This window comes from Eptesicus fuscus, chromosome 24 (assembly GCF_027574615.1).
Source record: "Eptesicus fuscus isolate TK198812 chromosome 24, DD_ASM_mEF_20220401, whole genome shotgun sequence".
Lineage (NCBI taxonomy): Eukaryota > Metazoa > Chordata > Mammalia > Chiroptera > Vespertilionidae > Eptesicus > Eptesicus fuscus.
Window position 1 is genome coordinate 6807714 of NC_072496.1, and position 21823 is coordinate 6829536.

Consider the following 21823-nt stretch of genomic DNA (forward strand, 5'->3'; position numbering starts at 1 on the left):
CTCCCTCGCCTCTTTAATTTTTGTGACTAGTGTGAATTAGGGACTTAACTTTTCCCCCACATGGATAGTGAATCCTCTTAAGTGCCTTATGGACAGTTTTTTCCTTTCTGTCACGACCTCACTTCCTGTCCTAGGTTGTGTCTCCTATGAAGGGGTGTTTCTGTAAGCTTTAGCCCGTTCCTTTCATTTTTTCTCCTTATTTAGGACAGAACCAGGTTTTTGTTTGTCTTATAAAGATTTTTTAAAATTGATTTTTCAAGAGAGAGGAAGGGAGATGGAGAGAGAGAGAGAGAGAGAAACATTGATGTGAGAGTGAAACATGGATTGTCTGCCTCCTGCACGCCCCCTACCAGCAGTTGAGCCCTCAACCGGGGCATGTGCCCTGACTGGGAATTGAACCGGCAACCTTTCGTGCAGGGGGCGACCCCCAACCAGCCGAGCCGCTCAGGCCAGGGCCGGACGGAGCCAGTTTTAATTACTATAGTTTTCTAATTTGTTGGCTATCTGTAAGGCAAGGGCTTATTTCATTCTGCTTTTTAAAAAAATATCTGAGCAATGCTTGTGTATTCCCTTTTCCAGATATATTTTAGAATTACCTGGAAAGGCTCCGGGAAACATGCTGTTGGGATTTTGATTGGTTGCAATGACTCATAATTAATTTGACGGTTGTTTGTACGGTGTGATTAAGAACGAAGTCTTGGGTATTGAAATTCTGGCTCTGTCATTTACCAGCTTTATGATTGAAGGCCAGGTCCTTAACCTCTGTAATTCTCCAGTGTTTTATCTACAGAATTGGGATAATAATTGAACCTATCTCATAGGATTGAGTGAGGATTCCAGGAGATAATACGTGGGGGGAGGGGGGCTTAGCATAGCCCTTGGTGCACTTAGTATTAGCTCTCAGTAATAGCTATGATGTTTTAAACACCCCCCCTTTTTGCTATAAATTGTCCCAAGTGTCCTATTTAATAAATAGTAAATATATTACTTTGATTTTGTGAGCTTCTCAAGTTTCTTATTTTCGTTCACTGACAACCTTTTTACAGCGAGGAGCTTTGATTTGCCATCTCCGTCTCCTTGCCGCCTGTCAGTTGTTTGTGTAGAGAGCATTTCTGAGATTCCTCTTACAGGCCTGGGACCGATGGGGAGGGAGACAGATAAGTTTGCTGCCGTCGCGTAGAAGCAGGTTCAGCAGATGCTTAGAACACGGCGTGGTAACCACAGCGACGGGTGGACATGCTCCATCGGCAGGAGGAGAGGGTGCTGGGGACGCATCCGTGTGCGGAGTGGCACGTTCACATCACGGAGGCCGCGGGCCGAGACCAGGAGATAGGGGAGGGGGCGGGCGCAGGGGCCTTGAGAACCTGTGACGTGCATCCAGCATGCAGCCCGGGCCTGCTCTCGTCCTCACAGGCCAGCAGGGCCTCGGCTCCCGGACCTCCGGGAAGGTCATGGCCTTTAAGATGGTCCCGCCCAGCAGGGATGGGAGTTGCTTCACTGCCTTTGAGTTCTCTCTTTGCTTCTGGAATCGGGGGATTTTATTTCCTGTGAACTAGTGTGTGTGTGTGTGTGTGTGTGTGTGTGTGTGTGTGAGGAGGTGGAGGGCTACTCAGTTTCTGTCGGTGGGTTTCTACTCATCTATGGTGGTCCCTTCCGGGGGGGGTCTTAGTTAGAATTTCTGTGGTTGGCAGAAGAGGGACATCTGTGTCGGCTCAGGACACTCTGTCACTGGGAATAGAACCAGAACGGACCATGGTTGCAGCCAGGCCCGTGAAGCTCAGGGTTGGCTCGCGAAATGGGCTGCCGAATGCTTGGCTGCTGCAGTCTCTGCCTGCGCTGTTCACGTAGATGTTGCCTCGTGACTGACAAGTGCACTGCGTGTTCTTAGGCTGTTTCCACCACCTTCTGTTAAAAGTGATGCTGGCAGTCGAGAAATACCCATCGGTTGCCTCCATGTACATCCTGACTGGGCATGGAACCCGCAAGCTGGGCATGTGCCCCGACTGGGACTCGAACCCGCAGCCCTTTGGTGCATAAATGACACCTGAGTCAGGTTGGGAGATTTTTTGAGGGAGCGCAGGGTACCTGGTTTCTCCCGCAGTTCCCGTCTAGTAGGGTGTTTAGCTGAGCCCTTCTTTTTGTCTCTAGAAGAGTTCGGACAAGTGGCAGTTCACTGAGGGGCCAAGTGGATGTATTTTCAGTGCAGTCAACAGCCTGTTACTTGGCAGTGGATACATCTAACTTTTTAACAGTTTTTAAAATGATAATTTAAAAAGTCTAATAGAGAGTAAGACTAGGCTATTTAGAAAATTGTTTGTAAAATTTTTGGTTTATGTATTTAGAGAATCCTAGAACCGTTAGAGTGAGAAGGGACCTCAGACCATCCCATTAGGAGATGACGGAAACCTTTGAAACCCGGGGACCGGCTACGTGGCAGGCTGGTGGCGAGTGAGGGGCCCACGGAGTGAGGTCGGGCCCGGCTCCTTCCAGGTCTCCCCCGGGCTCGACACTGAGTGTGTGTGGGAATTCTGTGATGCTGCGTTTCCTAAGGGCCCTTTAATGGAAACCAATGACCTAAGCTGCCACGTGTTTCCTGCAGTCCCAATATGCAATGTGCATGAAGGATAGATAACACGATGTGTTTGTCTTTCTTCCAGAACGCCCCATTGCAGATAACGAGCGGATGTTCGACGTCCTGCAGAGGTTTGGAAGTCAGAGGAGTGACGTGCGTTTCTTCCTGCGACATGAGCGCCCCGCCGGCAGGGACTTGGGTAGGTGGCATCCCGTGGCCAGCAGCAGGATTTGAACTGTGTTTTAATGCATTGCAGTGGAACCGGGTAATTTGAGGGGTGAGCGAGAGGTAAGTGGGAACAGATCTGACTGTCGGGGAGGAGACAAGGGGATGGTCTTGCTTGTTCTGTTTTGTTTGAAGAAGAGAAGTTTTTTAAGGTTTTTGTATTGATTTTTAGAGAGAGAGGAAGGGAGAGGGAGAGAGAGAAACATGGATGCGAGAGTGAAACATCGATTGGCTGCCTCCTGCACGCGCCCTGCTGGGGATCTAGCCTGCAACCTGGGCATGCGCCCTCACGGGAATGGCATTGGCAGCCTTTCGGTGCACGGGACGGCGTCCATTCAGCTGAGCCACAGCAGCCAGGGCGCAGATGGGAGAAGCTTTATGATAGTGTTTAATGCGGGAGGGGAGGAGGTTGCGGTACATGAAAGAGGGGATGCTTGAGGGGGCGCCCCTCAGCCCTGGCAGAGAGTCTCGTGGGCGGAGGAGGGAGCCTCTTCCATGGTGACAGGACAGGAAGAGGAAATGCGTGCGCCTGTGAGCAAGTCGGGGAATTGTCATCGGAGCACGTTCTCTCAGCCGTAGAAGGCGGCCTCTGAAGGTGAGGATGGACGCGGTCCGAGTCGGAGCCGGAGCCGGAGAACAGGAGAGAGCCCAGGGGAGCAGGTTGCCGGCCCCACGGAGGCCACGAGACCACCGTGACGCTCTCCAGCCCGAGGCTGTAAGGGAAGAGGTGGCTGAATTGACCTTGACCCCAGGCTGGGGTGATGCCAGACCCATTCAGTGGAAGGTCAGCGGGACAGGGACGAAGAGGGTCCTGGCAAGACGACATCTAAGCTGGGTGGGGAGGAAGTGAGGATGGAAGGGCTGAGGGGGAAGGGCGACCAGGGGTTAGAGGTGACAAGTCTCAGGTCCGTGCAGGGGTGCGTGAGAGGAACTGTGGTCACAGCAGAAGGTTGGGAGGTAAGATTCCAGGGTGGAGCCCTTCTAGGGGATGCGGTTCCAGGTTGGCCATGAAAGGAGCCTGGAGTGGGGGGGGGGGGGTGAGGAAGCCCAGCGCCGAGAGCCTGGCTTGTGGCTGGGACCCTCAGGCAGGTGCAGGCAGGACCGGCGTGGGGAGAACACGGCAGTCAGGTGCTCACCTCCCGTGATGAGGGCTGTGACCGGGGTTTGTAGATGACGGGAGGAGAGGGCAGGAGGCAGTCATGGCCGTGGAGAAACTGCAGGCTGCACACGTCACCGCCATCTGGGCAGGTCTCGGAGGATGTGGGACGATAAGCAGCTTCCAGGCAGGTCTGTGGGAAGCTCTGTTCTCGTGGGAAGGCGCCGGTGGAGGCGGATCACGAGGTATTTCTAAGACTGTCGGAGTTTTCACAATGGGAAGCTGAGGGTTTGTGACTTCCGTATATAATTCTTGGGAGTAAGACTGTAGGTAACATGTTCGTCATTGGATGTTACGCAGTCTCAGTTTTATCACTTTACTGGTAATTCAGAAATCCATATGGTCCCCAACAATGAGAAATTAACAAGTTCAGACTGGAGGAGCTCAAAATGGACTTGTCTGGCCTCTTCCACTCCGCAGATGAGAAGGTGATACTCTGGGGTTCAGTGACTTGTCAGAGGCCACACACCCAGCGCAGAGCCAGGAGTGGGACTCGCGTCACCTCTGCCGGGCTGGCTGGCGTGCCGTGCGGTGTGACCGGTGCCCGTGGCTCTAATTTAAATGAGCACGTGTTTTTTCCCTAAGCGTTCTTCTTCCGTAGTTTTAAACTGGCGCCTGCATCTCACTTTTATTCGTTCTTCGTTCACGTTGCTGCACGCATCCTCTGCTAATAAATGGTTGGCCTTCACCCACTCGCCTGCCAGTTCAGATGGCCAGCCGTGCAGCCCTGGTGAATTATTGAACGGCCTCTCGATAGCGGAACGTGCGGTGTCGGTGTGTCTGTAACGCGAGAAGCGGATCGGAAGGTGGAGGAGCTGGTTCACGTTGTCACCACACTCCAGTGCCACATGGTGTCTGGCTTGGGGTAGGACAGGGCGGCTGGTCAGTGTCCGTTAGCCGGGCCTGGACCTGCTCAGTGGGGGCGGCTAGATGACAGGTGAGGAGGCTGTCACCGTGGTCTTTTTCCAGTTTTACTCGGGCTGGGACCCAGAATGGATATGGAACTATGTTTAAAGCGCTCGCCTCGCACTCTATCTATGGAACTGCACTGGCGGGGGTGGGGGCGGGGGGTGGGGGCTGGAGGGGGCTGCCTTTGAGGCAGCAAAGACAGCAGTTATTCCTAAACGGTAGATTTATTTTTCTTGCAGAAATAGTGTGACCGATTCCTGGGGCTATTTTCTCAGAGAATTGAACAGTGTTTTAAAAATAAAGCGAACACAGTTCTAGCCCATTTGGCTCAGTGGATAAAGTGTCGGCCTGCGGACTGAAGGGTCCCGGGTTCGATTCCAGTCAAGGGCACATGCCCGAGGTGCAGGCTCGATCCTCGGTGGGGGGTGTGCAGGAGGCAGCCAGTCAATGGTTCTCTCTCATCATTGATGTTTCTATCTCTCTCTCCTCCTTTCCTCTATGTAATCAATAAAAATATATTACAAATAAGTAAATAAATAAATAAATAAAGCTAACACAGTAGGGCTAGGGATGGTGTGACCCCGGGCTCTGATGATATCGTATTACTGGCATGGGAGTTTGTGGTAAGCTTTAGGCAGATTCAGTAGACATTTAATAATCTTTCTAATTGCTGGAAGGATAAATATTAGCTTAATTTCACTTATTTAAAAAATTCTCTTTGTTGATATTTGTTTCTTAGGATGTATCCGTTTAAATTAAGACTGTTTTCCCTTATGATGCATTAAGTGATGCTGAGAGACCCATATATTTTGGCTTAAAACATTCGTTTTAGCCAAAACAGAATACAGTGTTTTCCAGTTAGTACTTTCCCAAACTAAGAAAATGGAAGATTTTTACTTAAATAAATGGGGAAGTACTTCATAGTACTTCAGAATTACCACAAAATGTCCTCGATAAGCCAGATATTCAAAACACTACTTGTATTTTCAATTGCTTCCTTCCCATGTAAGTTACAAAACACTCTCAGTGAGCACAGGATGGATTGATTTAATTCTCACTTAATTCTTTCAATGAAACTGTTTCTGATTTCACTCCTGAGGAGCTAAATGGAGAACTAGGAGGAGCTACTCCAAGCAAATGGTGTGATTTTCCCCATAATGAGAAGAACATTTATTTTGTTACATTTCCCCCCTCTTCTGGTCTCTGAATCATGCAGCTTTCCTAGGGAATAGTTAGCAAGGGGCGTTTAATAAAGTTCACTATTCACTGTTCCGAGATAGGTTTCCCAAAACAGGCCGAGTTCGAGGCCTTAACGCCGTTGCTATTAGAAAGATTTTGTTTAAAGTTTCCACGTAAAATGTCAAAGGGCAGGAATCACAGAACTAAGAAATGGACTTGGAGGGTCTGCAGCTCGGATGTAACGCTTGGTTTTGAATTGTGTGCTTAGGGAGTGGACCCCGGCCTCAGGACCCCACTTTGAAAAGAAATGGTGTGAAGATTCCGGGGGACCATCGGAGGAAGGAGAACGGGGTGAGTGATCTGTTACTCCGCTGAGCACGTACCCCAGCGCTGCTGCCTTTTTAACCTGTAAGCTCCCTCGTCCTCACTTGGTTATTCAGTGGGTTACTAACTCTGGCCCTTTTTAAACAGGTGGCTTTACATTTATCTCACAGAAACAATTAATTTTCATGATCTCTCCATGCTGACGGTTGAAAGAAGTTAGACGCTGAATATACCAATTCAGAACAAAATAACTGTTGAGCACATATGTGAGGAAGTATTTGTTTGGGGGTGATTTTATTTGTTGCTGTCATGCTTCTAGAAAAATGGAAAATTATCAGTGCTTTTGCTCTTGCATATGAATGTCAGCAGGTATCTTTGGGGTACCCTTACACGTCTTCTTTTCGGAGCCCAGAATTTCTAATGCTGTGGGGATTGGCTAACGGGCCTTTCTCCCACCTACAGCGACCTCATGTGAGGATCCAGGTCATCGGAAGTAGCATTTGCTCCTGCTCTGTCTTTTCTCAGGTCGGGCTGTGAACGGCTGGCACAGGGAGGGCAAGGATGGCAGGGCCTTAAGCATTAACAGGATTTGGGTGCTTCTTGACACTATACTGAGTGGCCAGGTGATGATGATCTCTGAACGCATAATAATCTGGCCACTCAGTGTATATCCTATATAATAAAAGGCTAATATGCAAATTGTCCCCTCGACCAGGAGTTCAACCAGCAGGCAGGCCAGCCAACCGCCCATGTCCCCTCCCCCTGGCCAGGCTGGCCGGACCCCACCCATGCACGAATTCATGCACTGGGCCTCTAATATATATATATATATATATATATACACACACACACACACACACACACACACACACACACACACACACACACACACACACACACACACACACACTGAGTGGCCAGATCATTATGCGTTCAGAGATCATCATAATCTGGCCACTCTGTAATATCTTTTCCCTTCACTGGGTATTTTTGTAAAAAACAGCTTTATTGATGTATAATCAACATGCAGTAAACGACACAGATTTCAGATTCACAGTTTGAGAATTGCTGACATTGCACACACCTCTGAAACCGTCGCTATAGCCACGGTCAAAAAATCCCCGTCACCCCAAGTCCCCGTGTGTCCTGTCGTAATCCTTCCCCTCTCCTCACCCTCAGGGAACCACCCGTGGGTCCACTTTTTGTCACCACAAGTTAGTTATACTTTCTAGAATCTTCTCCAGCAGGTACTCTTTTCTTCCCTGGATCTGTTTATCGTGGCATCAGTACCACACTGGACTGGTTACCCAAACGTTGTAAGTCTTAAAGCCAGCCAGCCTTGTCAAGGTTGTTTTGGCTATTCTAGATCCTTGGTATTTTCACATGGAATTTTAGAATTTTCTCGCCAGCTTATACAGAAAGCCTGCGGGAATATCGGTGGGGAGTCCATTGAATCCGTAGATTAGTGTGGGAAGAATTGCCATCTTGATAGTGTTGAGCTTTTCCATTCATGAACACCAGGCTCTGCCTCCCGTTTGGTTGGGTCTTCTTTCTCTCAGCAGTGTTTTGAAGTTTTCATTATATAGGTCTTGCATGTCTCCTGTTAAATTTATTCCTAAGTACTTGATATTTCGTATGCCATTATAACCAGTATTTAACCCATTGTACGCCATAAGCGCCTGACCTTCCCCACACGCCATGCGCATCTATAAAAAAAATGTTTTCCCTAAGTGGCAGCCCTGACCAACTTCAAAACCATTTTTCGTGAGAATTTTCAGCTGAAAATATTCAAGAACACCTGAATTGTAATATATTTATTTTTGCGAATTGATTTTTTAAATTAAGTTCAAAATATCATGGCATGTGGGGATGGTTTCTGTTTTGGACACGTGGCAGTTAACTGGTTAAAATTTTTTTCAATTTCTGATTTTCCTGATATATAGAAAGATAATTGATTTTTGGCATATTGATTTTTCTATCTAGTCATCTTGCTAAGTAGCTTATTGTTCTAATAGTTTTCTTACAGATTCCATATGATTTTCTTTATAGATAATTATGTTGTCTATAAGTTAATGACAGCTTAACTCCTTCCTCCCCAATCTGGATACAGTTTATTTCTCTTTCTTGTTCTATTGAACTGGCTACAACTTCTAGGACCATGTTGAGTACATGTTTTGGGAGTAGACACCTTGCCTTTTGTCCCTGATGATCCAGTGTATCTTGAAATTTTTTTAAAAAAATATTTTATTGATTTTTTACAGAGAGGAAGGGAGAGGAATAGAGAGTTAGAAACATCGATGAGAGAGAAACATCGATCAGCTGCCTCCTGCACACTCCCTATTGGGTATGTGCCTGCAACCAAGGTACATGCCCTTAACTGGAATCGAACCCGGGACCCTTGAGTCCGCAGGCCGACGCTCTATCCACTGAGCCAAACCGGTCAGGGCTGTATCTTGAAATTTTTTAACGCCAGTGCCATATTTTTTGATGGTGGTCCTGATGACTCTATTTTAGCTTTGCCGCCAATGCCCACCATCACGTTTAACATGGTCAAACACTACTTCCTGATACAAATTAACTACAGAACCGAGCTTTTCTAAATTGTTCCACTCATGTTACTGACTATTGAAACTAAGTTTAAATAGTTTTAAAATAAAATATTTTATTTAAAATAAAAGCGTTGGTCTGTATGTGAGTATGTTTGATACCTTAACTTAGTAATAAATCAACGGGGGGAGGGGTGTGATGATGTAAAAAATCAGTTGTCTCTTTAATATTATGGAAGGACAATGGCTGCATAATGGTGCCCCGAGTGGTTCAGTGAGGCTTGTAAACAGCACAGCCAGACCTCGGCGGCGCGTCTCTGTGCTCACTCACGGGCAGGGCTTGTTGCGTTCTCCTGTAGGTGAACAGTCCTCGGATGGACCTGACCCTCGCTGAGCTCCAGGAAATGGCATCGCGCCAGCAGCAGCAGATAGAGGCGCAGCAGCAGATGCTGGCGACGAAGGTAACGTCTGTGTGAAGAGGCCTGACAGGCCGCATGCCCGTGTGTGCGCCGGGCTGTTCCCAGTGTCCCCTCATTATTGCGCCCGTTACCTCACAGATAGGACCGTGCACCCTGAACCCCAAGTCACCTGCTGGGTGGTGCTTTCTCCTCTTCACTCCAGCATTTGGGGGGACCCTGAATCATCCCATGGCTCGGGACTCCTGCCCCGGATTCTGATGAAATGACCGAGCTGTGTCGGTGTCAGTGAGAGGCAGGTGGTAGGAGCCTGGAACGTGGCTAGCAGGAACCGTGGGCTGTTTGCCTTGAGGCGTGGCTTCAAAGAGGAAAGTCACATCTACTGATGCTGACACTGTCCCCTCCCGTCCCCACAGCAGGCTGCTGGCCTTTACTGTGGGGACATCTCCACCCACAAGCTAATCCCAGGCCTGGCCTTGAACGAGGGAGCCGTCAGACGCTTCTCCGTGACTGTCAGACCGGCCTCCCGCTGCCTCCTGCCAGCCCCCTCCAGGCTGGAGCAGATGGCCGCGGACTCTGGAAAGGGCTCTCGAGGAAACACTAGTCTTCGCAGGTCGCGCTGTCGCAGCTCTGCAGTTGTAGCAAGAAAGCAGCCACAGGCGGCAGGACAGCGGGGGTGGCTGTGTCCCAGGGAAACCGCCCACGGAAGCAACGCAGGCGGGTCTTGGCCTGCGGCTGTGGATTGCCAGTCCCGGCCTACACTCAGGATCTGCAGCTGGCCCGTCCTTCAGTGACTAAGTTCCCCGGAGCGGGGTCGGCAGTGGCGGCTTGACAGCAAGTTATGTGACGGCCAGGATTCTGGAAGGCAGTTCTCAACACACCCACGCCTCCGTGGGATTCTCCCTGGGCTTCCTCTCCACGTGGACCCCGGCTTTCTCAGAATCATGCGTCTCATTGCTCCTCGCACTTTAACACGCACGTGGCTCACCCAGGCCTCTTGCGCAAATGACAGGCTCTGATTCAGAGGTCTGGGTTGGGTCTGAGATTTTGTGTTTTACAAGCTCCTAGGACCTAGGTGATGCTGTGAGGGTACCATTCCTTGAGTAGTCAAGACAAAAATTCAAAGAAAAAGGTTAACCGGAGAAACCTCCAGTTGTATTTTGCAACGATTTCTGTGTGATTTATATGTTTTAGGCATTTTGTGAAGGTTACCCTTCATTATGAATTGTGTAGCTCTCCTATCGGTTTACTTAAAATATTGAATATCACGGAAATAAGAGGTAAAGCTGCAGAGTGCAGTTTCCTGAAGGTGGTAGGTAGCGCGTTGGCCCCTCTGAGCGTATTGCTTGAGTGCACTGTATATGAAGGATGTAAGGCACAGAGAGGGTTATAGTCACATTTCCTTTCATCCTCACGGGGCCCGGGAGGGAGTTACTGGTCATCTTATGGATGAAGAAACAGACTTGCGTACGCGGTGAGCTTATGTGAGTTGCCGCGGTCTCATAGCTAAAGGGTGACGAGCTCAGGTCTGACCCAAATTTGACTCCACAGCTTATCACTTAGCAGCTTCCTGAGACGGCCTCCCCCTTCCTGAGCTCCCTCTGACATCGTAGCTGTGGTTCAAGGGTCACTGCTTGCTTGCGGCCCAAGAACCACTTGGAGTAGGAATCCTGCTTTTTGGATCCTAGCCCTAAGCTTAGGACTCTGGGGTCGGGCCCCGCTGGTCTGATGGCGTGCACAGGGCAGAGCAGTGCGCTGGCGCGCCTCAGCCCCGGCGTCTCGGGGTTCTGGTTAGGTCGTTTGGGGGCTGGTGGGATCCCCGCTTCCAGGGATGCAGCCTGCTGGTGGCTTCCACCTTAGGAACAGCGCCTGAAGTTCCTGAAGCAGCAGGACCAGCGGCAGCAGCAGCAGGCCGCCGAGCAGGAGAAGCTCCGGAGGCTGCGAGAGATCGCCGAGAACCAGGAGGCGAAGCTGAAGAAAGTGAGGGCGCTCAAAGGCCACGTGGAGCAGAAGAGACTGAGCAACGGGAAGCTGGGTGAGTGGTCCCGTCAGCTTGTCTCCGTCCTAAAGGCTGCACGTTGAACACATCGGTGTAGGCCCGTGGTCGGCAAACTCATTAGTCAGCAGAGCCAAACATCAACAGTACAACGATTGACATTTCTTTTGAGAGCCAAATTTTTTAAACTTAAACTTCTTCTAACGCCACTTCTTCAACACAGACTCGCCCAGGCCGTGGTATTTTGTGGAAGAGCCACACTCAAGGAGCCAAAGAGCCGCATGTGGCTCGCGAGCCGCAGTTTGCCGACCACTGGTGTAGGAAGTCGATATAAACTTGTAGTAGAGAGGAATAAGATGAGACTCTGTATGTAGATAACTGTAAAAGAATGTTTTGAAAGTAAAATTCACTGTAATTTTGACGTCACTGGCTCCTCTGAATTGAATTGAGTTGTTGAATGTTTAGACAAATTTCTAAAATTACCTTTGGAAAACGTAGTAGTTTTTTCCCTCTAAATATTTTTTGACTGCAAATCAGATGAAGGCAAGGATTTTTAGTTATATAATAGCTCCATCAGTTATGTGACCATTTACATTAACATTTTAGTGATTTTAAAAAATTAAATCTTTATTGTTGAAAGTATTACATATGTCCCCGTTTCCCCCCCTCTCCCCGCCCCCCCCATTGACCCTTTCTAGCCCGCCCCATTCCCAGCCCCAGGCCTTCACCAGCCTAATGTCCGTGTCCATGGGTTATAATAGTACATATATGCATACAAAGTCTTTGGTTGATCTCTTCCCACCCACCCACCTACTCCTCCTTCCCTCTGAGATTCCACAGTCTATTCTATGCTTCTATGTCTCTGGATCTATTTTGTTCATCAGTTAATTTTATTCATTAGATTCCACATATGAGTGAGACCATGTGATACTTGTCTTTCTCTGACTGGCTTATATTTCGCTTAGCATAATACTCTTCAGGTCCCTCCATGCTGTCTCAGAGGGTAAGAGATCCTTCTTTTTTACAGCTGCCTAGTGTTCCATGGTGTAAATGTACCACAGCTTTTTTGTCCACTCATCTACTGATGGGCACTTGGGCTGTTTCCAGATCTTAGCTATTGTAAGTTGCGCTGCTATGAACATAGGGGTGCATACATTCTTTCTGATTGGTGTTTCAGGTTTCTTAGAATATATTCCTAGAAGTGGGATCTGTGGGTAAAATGGCAGTTCATATTTAATTTTTTGAGGAAACTCCATAATGTTTCCATAATGGCTGCATTCCCACCAACAGTGTACTAGGTTTCCCTTTTCTCCACATCCTCGCCAGCACTTACTATTTGTTGATTTGTTGATGGTTTCTTTTGCTGTGCAGAAGCTTTTTATTTTGATGTAGTCACATTTGTTTATTTTCTCATTACTTTCCTTTGCCCTAGGAGATGTATCCATAAACATACTGCTATGAGAGATGTTTGAGATTTTGCTGCCTATAGTTTCTTCTAGGATTTAGAAGAAGATGCTTGATATAATTTCAAGAAGATGCTTGATATAATTTCTCTGAACCCGTAGAGACTTGTTTTGTGTCCTAACATGTGGTCTATCTCTGAGAATGATCCGTGGGCACTTGAGAAGATTGTATACTAGTATTCTGCAGCTTTGGAATGAACTGTTCTATAAATGTCAGTTAAATCCATCTGATCCGGTGTATCCTTTAGTGTCACCATTTCCTTGTTAATTTTTTGTCTGGAAGACCTGTCCAGTGAAGTCAGTGGGGTGTTAAAGTCCCTACTATGACCGTATTGCTGTCGACCTCTCCCTTAAAAAGTCCTCTAGAAGTTTCTTTATATAATTAGGTGCTCCTGTACTGGGTGCATATATGTTTATCAGGGTCATACCTCCTGTTGGATCAGTGCCTTTAGTACTACGCAGTGACCTTTATTGTCTCTTGTGACGGCCTTCATTTTGAAGTCTGTTTTGTCAGGTATGAGTGTTGCTACCCCAGCTTTCTTTTTCTTTTCCATTTGCACGGAGAATTTTTTCCCCATCTGTTCACTCTCATCCTGTGTGAGTCTTTTGTTCTGAGTTGAGTCTCTTGTAGATAGCATATAATTGGTTCATGTTTTTGTATCCATTCAGCTACCCTGTGTCTTCTTATTGGGGCATTTAATCCATTTACATTTAAGGTTATTATTGGTAGGTATTTTTTATTACCATTTTAATTTTTTATACCTATGCTTCTTTCTATTTCTTCTCATTACAGCTGTCCCTTCAGCATTTCCTGCAGTGCTGGTTTGGTGGTGATAATCTCCCTCTACCCTTTTTTGTTTGTTTGGGAAGCTCTTAATTTCACCACCTATTTTGAATGATAGCCTTGCTGGATCTAGTAATCTTGGTTTCAGATCTTACTTTTCATTACCTTGAATACTTCATGCCATTCCCTTCTGGCCTGTAGAATTTCTGATGAGTGATTAGCTGACAGCCTTATGGGAACTCCTTTGTAGGTAACAAATTGCTTTTCTCTTGCTGCCCTTAAAAGATTCTCTCTTTTCCTTTCATTTTGGGCATTTTAATGATGATGTGTCTGGCTGTGGGCCTGTTTGAGCATTGACCTATGAACCGGGAGGCCACAGTTTGCCTCTTGGTCAGGGCACATTCATTGCCCGGGTTGCAGGCTCCATCCCCAGTCGGGGGCATACAGGAGGCAGCCGATCAATGCTTCCCTCTCCTCGTTGATGTTTCTGTCTCTCCCTCTTCCTTCCTCTCTGAAATCAATGGAAATGTATTCAAAACAACAACAACAACACACCACTAGGTGGGCCCTAGGACTTGTCTGGAAAATTCCTCTGCTTTTTGTTGGAAAGTTCACTGGGAAGCCGGTCGCCTGGGAAGTGGTCCATTCTTGCCTTTTCTCCTCCTCCTTCCAGTGGAGGAGATTGAGCAGATGAACAGTCTGTTCCAGCAGAAGCAGAGGGAGCTCGTCCTGGCCATGTCCAAAGTCGAGGAGCTGACGAGGCAGCTGGAGATGCTCAAGAACGGCAGGATCGACGGCCACCATGACAGCCAGTCCGCCGTGGCCGAGCTCGATCGGCTGTACAAGGAGCTGCAGGTACCGGGCTGCCGTGCCGCACCATAGAGCCTCCTCCCCTGCCACACAGATTGTCCTACGTGTCAGGAAGGGCTGGGTTTCCACGTCTTTTCCTTTAAGGAGATGGAGGGGAGGAAGACCTAAGCCCCAACGAATCCAGAATAAACTCTAGTCCCTCGCACTGGAAATCGGAGGCAGTCCTCAGAGCCACAGCCAGTGGTCTCCACTGGACTAGAAGCCTTGAGATGAGAAATGGGGGGGCGGGGGGGGAAGTGGGCAGGAGACCTTACACTTTTAGAAATTATGTAAGAGTGACCCACGGGACTCGGTGTAAGAACTTTCTCTCCCTCCGCCTTGGCTACCTTTTTTTGTTGTCCCCTGTTTTATTCAGTTAAGAAACAAACTGAACCAGGAGCAGAATGCCAAGCTGCAACAACAGAGGGAGTGTTTGAATAAGCGCAATTCAGAGGTGGCGGCGATGGACAGGCGTGTGAATGAGCTGCGGGACCGGCTGTGGAAGAAGAAGGCGGCGCTGCAGCAGAAGGAGAACCTCCCCGTGAGTGGGCTGCTGGGCTGTGGGCGGGAGGAGGGGGCGAGGCCAGCCCCTGCGGCCAGTTCTCGGCAGCCGCTTCGCGGTCAGTGCTGGCTGTGCCCTCCGCAGAGAGGCGGTGCTCAGGGCTGCTCAGACGTGACCCATCTCCTTGTGCCTGCCGACGTTCCGACCTGCTGGCTCCGGTTTTCTCGCTGATACTTGTAATGGAGGGTGGGGAGAGCTCCCTGAGCGGTGCTTTTGTGGGGGAGTTTCTGGTGGACTCTGTGGCTAGAGCCACTGGCTGAACACGATGAGCATCTTCCAGCCTTTTCTGAGCGGGACCCGGTCTGCCTTGTGAGCCTGAAGGGCCTGTGCTTCCTCCGAAGGTTTCACCCGATGGGAACCTGCCTCCGCAAGGCGTGTCGGCGCCGAGTCGCGTGGCGGCCGTCGGGCCCTACATCCAGTCGTCCACCATGCCCCGGATGCCGTCCCGGCCGGAGCTGCTGGTGAAGCCGGCGCTGCCCGATGGGCCCTTGGCCATGCAGCCCGCAGAGGGGCCCATGAAAGTCCACACCCTGCCCCACATGCGACCCGGGGCCGCCGCACAGGCTAAAGGTAAAGCCCGTCCGGCACGTCCTTCCACAGCTTCGGCTCCCGTCCTCGCTGCTGCGTTTCCCAGTTTGAGCTTTACAGCGTGTGCCTGTCCCTGCTCGTGTTCACAGCCTGAGAATCCCCTGTGTTCTCTGCTGGGACAAGACGTTCCTTAGCCTGAGTGACAGTTCTGGTCAGGAAGGGAAGGGAACGTAATGTGTTTGCAAATCCGAAAACTGTATTGAATTCCTCCTTGTAACTGAGGAAATTGTGATCGCGTGTTAGTACCTGGGAACTAACTGTCTGTGTAAAAACACCACGTATGTGGTTAGCGGTGTTGGCTTTGCGGAGTGCGAGGTGGTGAGTCCCGATGGTAAATCGTGTTTATCTCAGGCGTGCTTGGCTTGCGGACCTGCCCGCTGACAGTGCTAGGACCAGGTCAGCCTGTGGGCAGGGAAAGCGAGGGGCAGGCTCCTGGTTAGTGAGCTCTGCATCCCAGGTGGTCCTCGGGCACACGGGAGGTGCAAGCCGGAGGTCTGTGACAGGAGGAAGGTGCAGGGAGAGCTGTGGGAAAGGAAGAGAAAAATAACAGCCAGTATTGTCTCTCTTCCCTAACCACTCTCGTGTGATTACATTTGCTAGCTTCGTTATGATTTTGCCGTAATTGCCACTGTGAAGCAGTGTGGCACCTCGTGAGTTTTACTGTAGGGGCGCTTTTGTGTTCTTTCTGTAAAGACAAAGAAAAGCTTTGAAACTCCCATCCTGGTGGAGGAAAATCCCGAAATCACTGATTTGGGCAAGACTAGTCCGAGTCATGGCTTATTTTTATTTCTGTGTTTCTTTGCCTGTGTAGTCCGTGCATACTTATGGTGTCGTTAGGGAGCCCTGGGCCTGCTCACTTAGACATCGTTTTCTGGGTGTGATGGTGACATTTCTTACCCAGCGAAGCGTAATGTGTCCTTGTTGGCAGACTTCCCACTTGCCATGATTAATTTTAAATTGTTTGAGGAGCCCTAACCGGTTTGGCTCAGTGGATAGAGGGTCAGCCTGCGGACTGAAGGGTCCCAGGTTCGATTCCGGTCAAGGGCATGTACCTTGGTTGCGGGCACATCCCCAGTGGGAGGTGTGCAGGAGGCAGCTGATCGATGTTTCTCTCTCATCGACGTTTCTAACTCTCTATCCCTCTCCCTCTCTCTGTAAAAAAATCAAAAAATATATTTCAAAAAATAAATTGTTTGAGGAAGGGGGGGAAATTTTAAATTAGAAATATGCACCCTGATATTTCCTAAATAAGTTTACTGGGATGGTTGAATCTGAAATTTAAAGCTGTTTTTGAGAGATTCCACTTCTTAGCAGCGAAAGGAATCAGTAAGGACCTCAATAGAACGCCAGCTTATTTGCGGTTGCTTTTCTGTATTCTGTATTCCATACAGAATACAGAATATTTTCTGTATTCCAGGCTCTAAAGTCCATTCCCTTGGCCCTGACTGGAGTCCCCACGCAGACCTCTTCCCGAGCCAGGCCTCTGCCTCCGCCCCGAAAGGCGCCGGGAGTGCGCCAGACCCAGGTGAGGCTCGGTGCTGCTCCCCAGCTTTCTGTCTGGGCTTCTCAGGGGGCCCTGAGTTCTTTATCAGGGTGGTTTGTTTCTAGTGTTAAAGCCAGGGGCGGGTTTATTGCAGATCACCCTTACTTAGCCAGGGAAGGAAGGCAATGCCAGCATTGTCGTGTTTGGGTTATTTCTTAATTTAAAATTAGGGAAGCATTTCGTGAGTGCAGGTTCCAGAGAGATGGAGGAGGGAAACTGACACGTAAGAAATTCTATTACAAACAGTTTGAGTATCGGTGCGATTTTTTTCTTTTCTGTTTTGTTAGCTGATGACGGAGAGGTTCCGCCGAGGGAGAAGGAGAAGAAAGTGCGTCCCTTCTCGATGTTTGACACGGTCGACCAGGCGGCTGCGCCCCCCGCCTTCGGGTCCCTGAGGAAGAACCAGAGCAGCGAGGACATCCTGCGGGACGCGCAGGTACGGGGCGCGTCCCCGTGTAGAGCCCCGCTGGAGTTAGAGGGGTACAGGGCGAGGTGGGGGAGCAGGAAGCGGCAGCGACACCTGGGAGGTTAGGAAGCACGCAGCCTCTGTCACTGTCCGTGAGTCTGTGCGCGCTGTCACACCTACGGGGCACTGCCGCACCTGCTTCTGGGTCGTATTTCGTGTCAGTCTCCCAAAGATACGAGAGCGTAGGAGAGCATCCAGAGTGTCCTGCTCAGTTACCTGCCGGGACAGGAGGTGGCCACGAGGAGGTGGTTCCCCGCGGGAACTGCGCTGCGTTACTGAGTCCGAGTAACTGTGCGTCAGTTCAGAGCCTTAGGAGTTAGATGTGAAGGATTTAAACATGTGCAGCTAGTATGGTTAGTGTTTACTTGCATGTGTGAAGTTAGGTGATCTAGACCTTCCGTGTGCCCAGTTGCTCAGTATTTTTACTGTGTGTGTGTGTGTGTGTGTGTGTGTGTGTGTGTGTCTTACAGGCTGCAAATAAAAATGGGAAAGTACCACCTCCTGTTCCATCAAAACCCAAACAGATCAACTTGCCTTATTTTGGACAAACCAACGCGTCCCCGTCCGACATGAAGCCCGACGGGACTCCTCAGCAGCTGTCCGCAGCCGTGGCGTCCGTGGGAAGTAAGCCCAAACCCGCGGGGCCGCCGCAGAGGGGCCTGCTGGCCCCCGGCGCACCGTCGGGCGGCCAGGACCCCGCCCTCGTTCCCGTTCCCGTTCCCGTTCCCGGCGCGAAGCAGGAGAGCCCACCGGCCGCGGCTGTGCGGCCCTTCACGCCGCAGCCCTCCAAGGACGCCGGCCCGCCCCCCTTCCGGAGGCCGCAGACGGTGGCGGCCAGCTCCATCTACTCCATGTACACCCAGCAGCAGGCGCCCGGGAAGAGCTTCCAGCAGGCGGTGCAGAGCGCCCTGACCAAGGCGCAGCCCCGGGGGCCGCACTTCCCCAGCGGTAAGCCCCCCTCCTCTCCCCCGCGGGAGTGATGGCAGACCCGCTGGGCCGTCACCCGCCAGGAAGCCAGGGATTGTCCCCGTCTGACCGATGCTCTTGTCCTAAGAGCTTTGTTTCGTTGTGGCCTCTGGTCTTGAGGGCAGTTTAAAATGGGAGTTTCTGCTGCACATCGGCCCCTGCAGCAGTCATAGTGAAGCCTACGAAACACGGGGTAAAACAGGATGAAACCGGTAGGAGAGACAGAGCCTGCCGCGTGGTGGTTGCCCGAGCGCATCTGCTCCCACCGCCCGCGGCTCCTTCAGGGCGGAGGACACGGCTCACGGGGGACTCAGACAGGTGCCCGCGGCGGGCACCGCACGAGGCTCTGCTCACACAGGCCACCCATGTCCTCTTGGTGCCTGGGCGACGGGGCAGCTGCCCTGTGGAGGCGCTCTCATGAGATTAGAGAGGCCTTAGCGTGGTTAGCCGTGTCTGTGACTCGCCAGTGTTGCTCAGTTAACGTTAACCGGAGCTTTTTTCCTTTTGCCATCAGTCTACGGCAAGCCTGTGATCGCTGCCCAGAACCAGCAGCCCCTGGACAGCATTCACGCCGGTAACCAGGGCAAACCCGGCGGCCCGGAGTCCGACACGGAGCCGGCCTCTTCCGTTCCGGAGAGCCACGAGAACGAGAGGATTCCTCGGCCCCTCAGCCCCACCAAATTGCTGCCTTTCCTGTCGCATCCTTACCGAAACCAGAGCGACGTTGACTTGGAAGCTCTGCGAAAGAAACTGTCCAACGCCCCCAGGCCGCTGAAAAAGCGGAGCTCCATCACCGAGCCGGAGGGTCCCAATGGGCCGAACATCCAGAAACTCCTGTATCAGAGGACCACCATCGCTGCCATGGAGACCATCTCTGTGCCATCCTACCCGGCCACGTCGAGCTCAGTGACTGCCGGCCCCGACAGCCCCGTGGAGATCCAGAACCCGTATGGACACGCGGAGCCGGAGAAGGAGGTGGTCTTTCTGGCTCCTGAGCCCGTGTCCCCGGAGGCAGCCGCCACCGCCAGCACAGAGAACAGTGACCTGCCCGCTCCTCCCCTGGGCCCTGATTATGTGTCGGAGGGAGCCCCGGACACCAGCCCGAATTTCCAGAATAACGTGGAAGAACCGAATCCAGAGGCTCCCCATCTGCTTGAGGTGTACCTGGAGGAGTATCCCCCCTACCCTCCGCCTCCGTACCCGTCGGGGGAGCCAGAGGGGCTGGGGGAAGACTCGGGGAGCATGCGTCCGCCTGAAATCACCGGGCAGGTGTCGCTGCCTCCGGTAAGTCGCGTGGTGCGTTTGATGCTTCAGGAGCCTTGTCGCTCTTCCCGGTGTTGGTTGTGAAACTCCGCGACCCACCACCAAGTGCGTGCAGCCATTTGCAAAGAAGGCTCGTGTGTAAACGGCCTGTGGCAGTGGGTGTGCCCTGCACTTGGCCTTTTTGTAATTCCTTAGGCACAGAGTGGGCCTTATACATGGGAAGGAAACAGTGTTGTGTTTTAAAAACACTACTTTTATTGATTTTTAGAGAGAGAGGAAGGGAGAGGGTTAGGGTTAGCTCTTGCCCAAGTGAACCGTGGGGTTTGCTATGCTATAGTAGGCAGGTAATTGAAAGACCAGTCTTGGTTAGTTTTGAACTTGACAGAAAACCAGCCTGCCTGTCATTGGAGATGGTCCTCTTAGCTCCGTTCATGCTGTAGGGACAACCAAATGTATCTCACTAGGTTCCACAAAGTCACGTTCTATGGGCATATGGGGTAAGCTATTGTGGTTTATATACTCGTCTGAGTAATGTGTTGCTTTAATAGAAAGTGCTGGATGTATTTTTTGTGTCTTTTACCAACTCAGCTGGGATGTTATTCCTCCCCATTTTTGTTGGCCTCTTGCTTAGAGCAGGCTCCTTAATTTTCCACGCTTTTCTTCTGCAGGGCAAAAGGACCAACTTACGTAAGACTGGTTCCGAGCGAATTGCTCACGGAATGAGGGTGAAGTTCAACCCCCTTGCCTTGCTTCTAGATTCCTCTTTGGAGGGAGAATTTGACCTTGTACAGAGGATTATCTACGAGGTATGATTGGTCGGTTTCTTAAACACGACCTTGCGTCATAGTTCGCTTTAAAGCTCTGATCAGGAAGCTGCCATAGAGAAGTTGTGTTTTTAAGTTTTCTTTTGGGGGAGGCGGGGCTGTTGAGAGAAACTCTTGAACTTGCTCCAAAGCAGGCGTTGCTGTTTAAAGGTGTGACTGTCGCGTGTTCGATGATGCAGACGTGTCGTCCTCGCCGGGCCCCCTGGAGTCCTGTGCTTTCTCCGGGGTCCTTGCCCCCCGTTAAAAGTTGCTCCTGTGTGGGTTTACTCTAGACGGCTAAATTACAGATGTGGTCCCTACCGTTCAGAAGCCTACAATTTAAAATATTTTTAGTTGACCTTTTTTTCTTTCCATGGAAAATGTCACTTGTAGTTAGACACTAATTTGTGGTGGGAAGTCGGAGGGTAAATAAACAAAAATGACTCTGTGGATAGAGTTTCTGGTTCTACTTCAATTTTGGGGGGAAAAAACTTTCCATAGTGAGTGCCTACTTAATGTGGCTGTCTGTCTGTCTTGTTTCTAGAATCGTTCTGGGCATCGTTTTCTTGGCTCTTGTAGGTCTTAATTATGGTTTTTTAAAAAAGGGCCACAAGTCTACTTCTGTTCTCATGACCCTGCAGAGCCAGTCAGTCGGGCGGTTCAGGTGTGAAGTCCCTGAGCAGCGCCCCTCCTTCTTGCTGTTCCAGGTGGAGGACCCGAGCCTGCCCAACGATGAAGGCATCACGGCGCTCCACAACGCCGTGTGCGCCGGCCACACGGAGATCGTGAAGTTCCTGGTGCAGTTCGGTGTGAACGTAAATGCTGCCGACAGCGACGGGTGGTGAGATCTCCTTGCAACTCCGCATATTTTAGTCCATTTTTAAAAAATGAACGGAAACAAATTGTTAATGTGTGCTAACGTCCTTGTTTCCTTCGTGTTGGGAGCTCAGCTTATACATAACTTCCCACTTGAACAATCTGTCATTATAGTCACCACACTATTAGGGATAGCGCCTGGATCGGGGATGGGGGTACATTTTTTTAAAGCTGTGTACCCAAGAGGAACGAAATGAAGAGGGGAGGGAGAAAAGGGTAAAGAAACAGAATTGCATGTACTTTAGGGCCTGCTTAAAATTCTCAAGCCCTAGCCCTAGCCGGTTTGGCTCAGTGGATAGAGTGTCGGCCTGTGGACTAAAGACTCCCAAGTTCGATT

The 21823-nt window shown here is 50.3% G+C and overlaps 1 protein-coding gene across 2 annotated transcripts in view; it reads left to right on the top strand.

Moving 5' to 3' along the window:
- Positions 1-21823, top strand: part of TP53BP2 (tumor protein p53 binding protein 2) — a 109169-nt gene that overhangs the window by 80211 nt on the left and 7135 nt on the right. For both annotated transcript variants that reach the window (XM_028158015.2, XM_028158014.2), the window contains 13 exons: positions 2658-2771; positions 6310-6392; positions 9271-9372; positions 11188-11362; positions 14244-14425; positions 14796-14960; positions 15323-15551; positions 16987-17094; positions 17400-17548; positions 18049-18526; positions 19059-19828; positions 20476-20613; positions 21318-21451. In XM_028158015.2, coding sequence (XP_028013816.2) covers positions 2658-2771; positions 6310-6392; positions 9271-9372; positions 11188-11362; positions 14244-14425; positions 14796-14960; positions 15323-15551; positions 16987-17094; positions 17400-17548; positions 18049-18526; positions 19059-19828; positions 20476-20613; positions 21318-21451 — 2827 coding nt within the window. The remainder of the gene's footprint in view (positions 1-2657; positions 2772-6309; positions 6393-9270; positions 9373-11187; positions 11363-14243; positions 14426-14795; positions 14961-15322; positions 15552-16986; positions 17095-17399; positions 17549-18048; positions 18527-19058; positions 19829-20475; positions 20614-21317; positions 21452-21823) is intronic.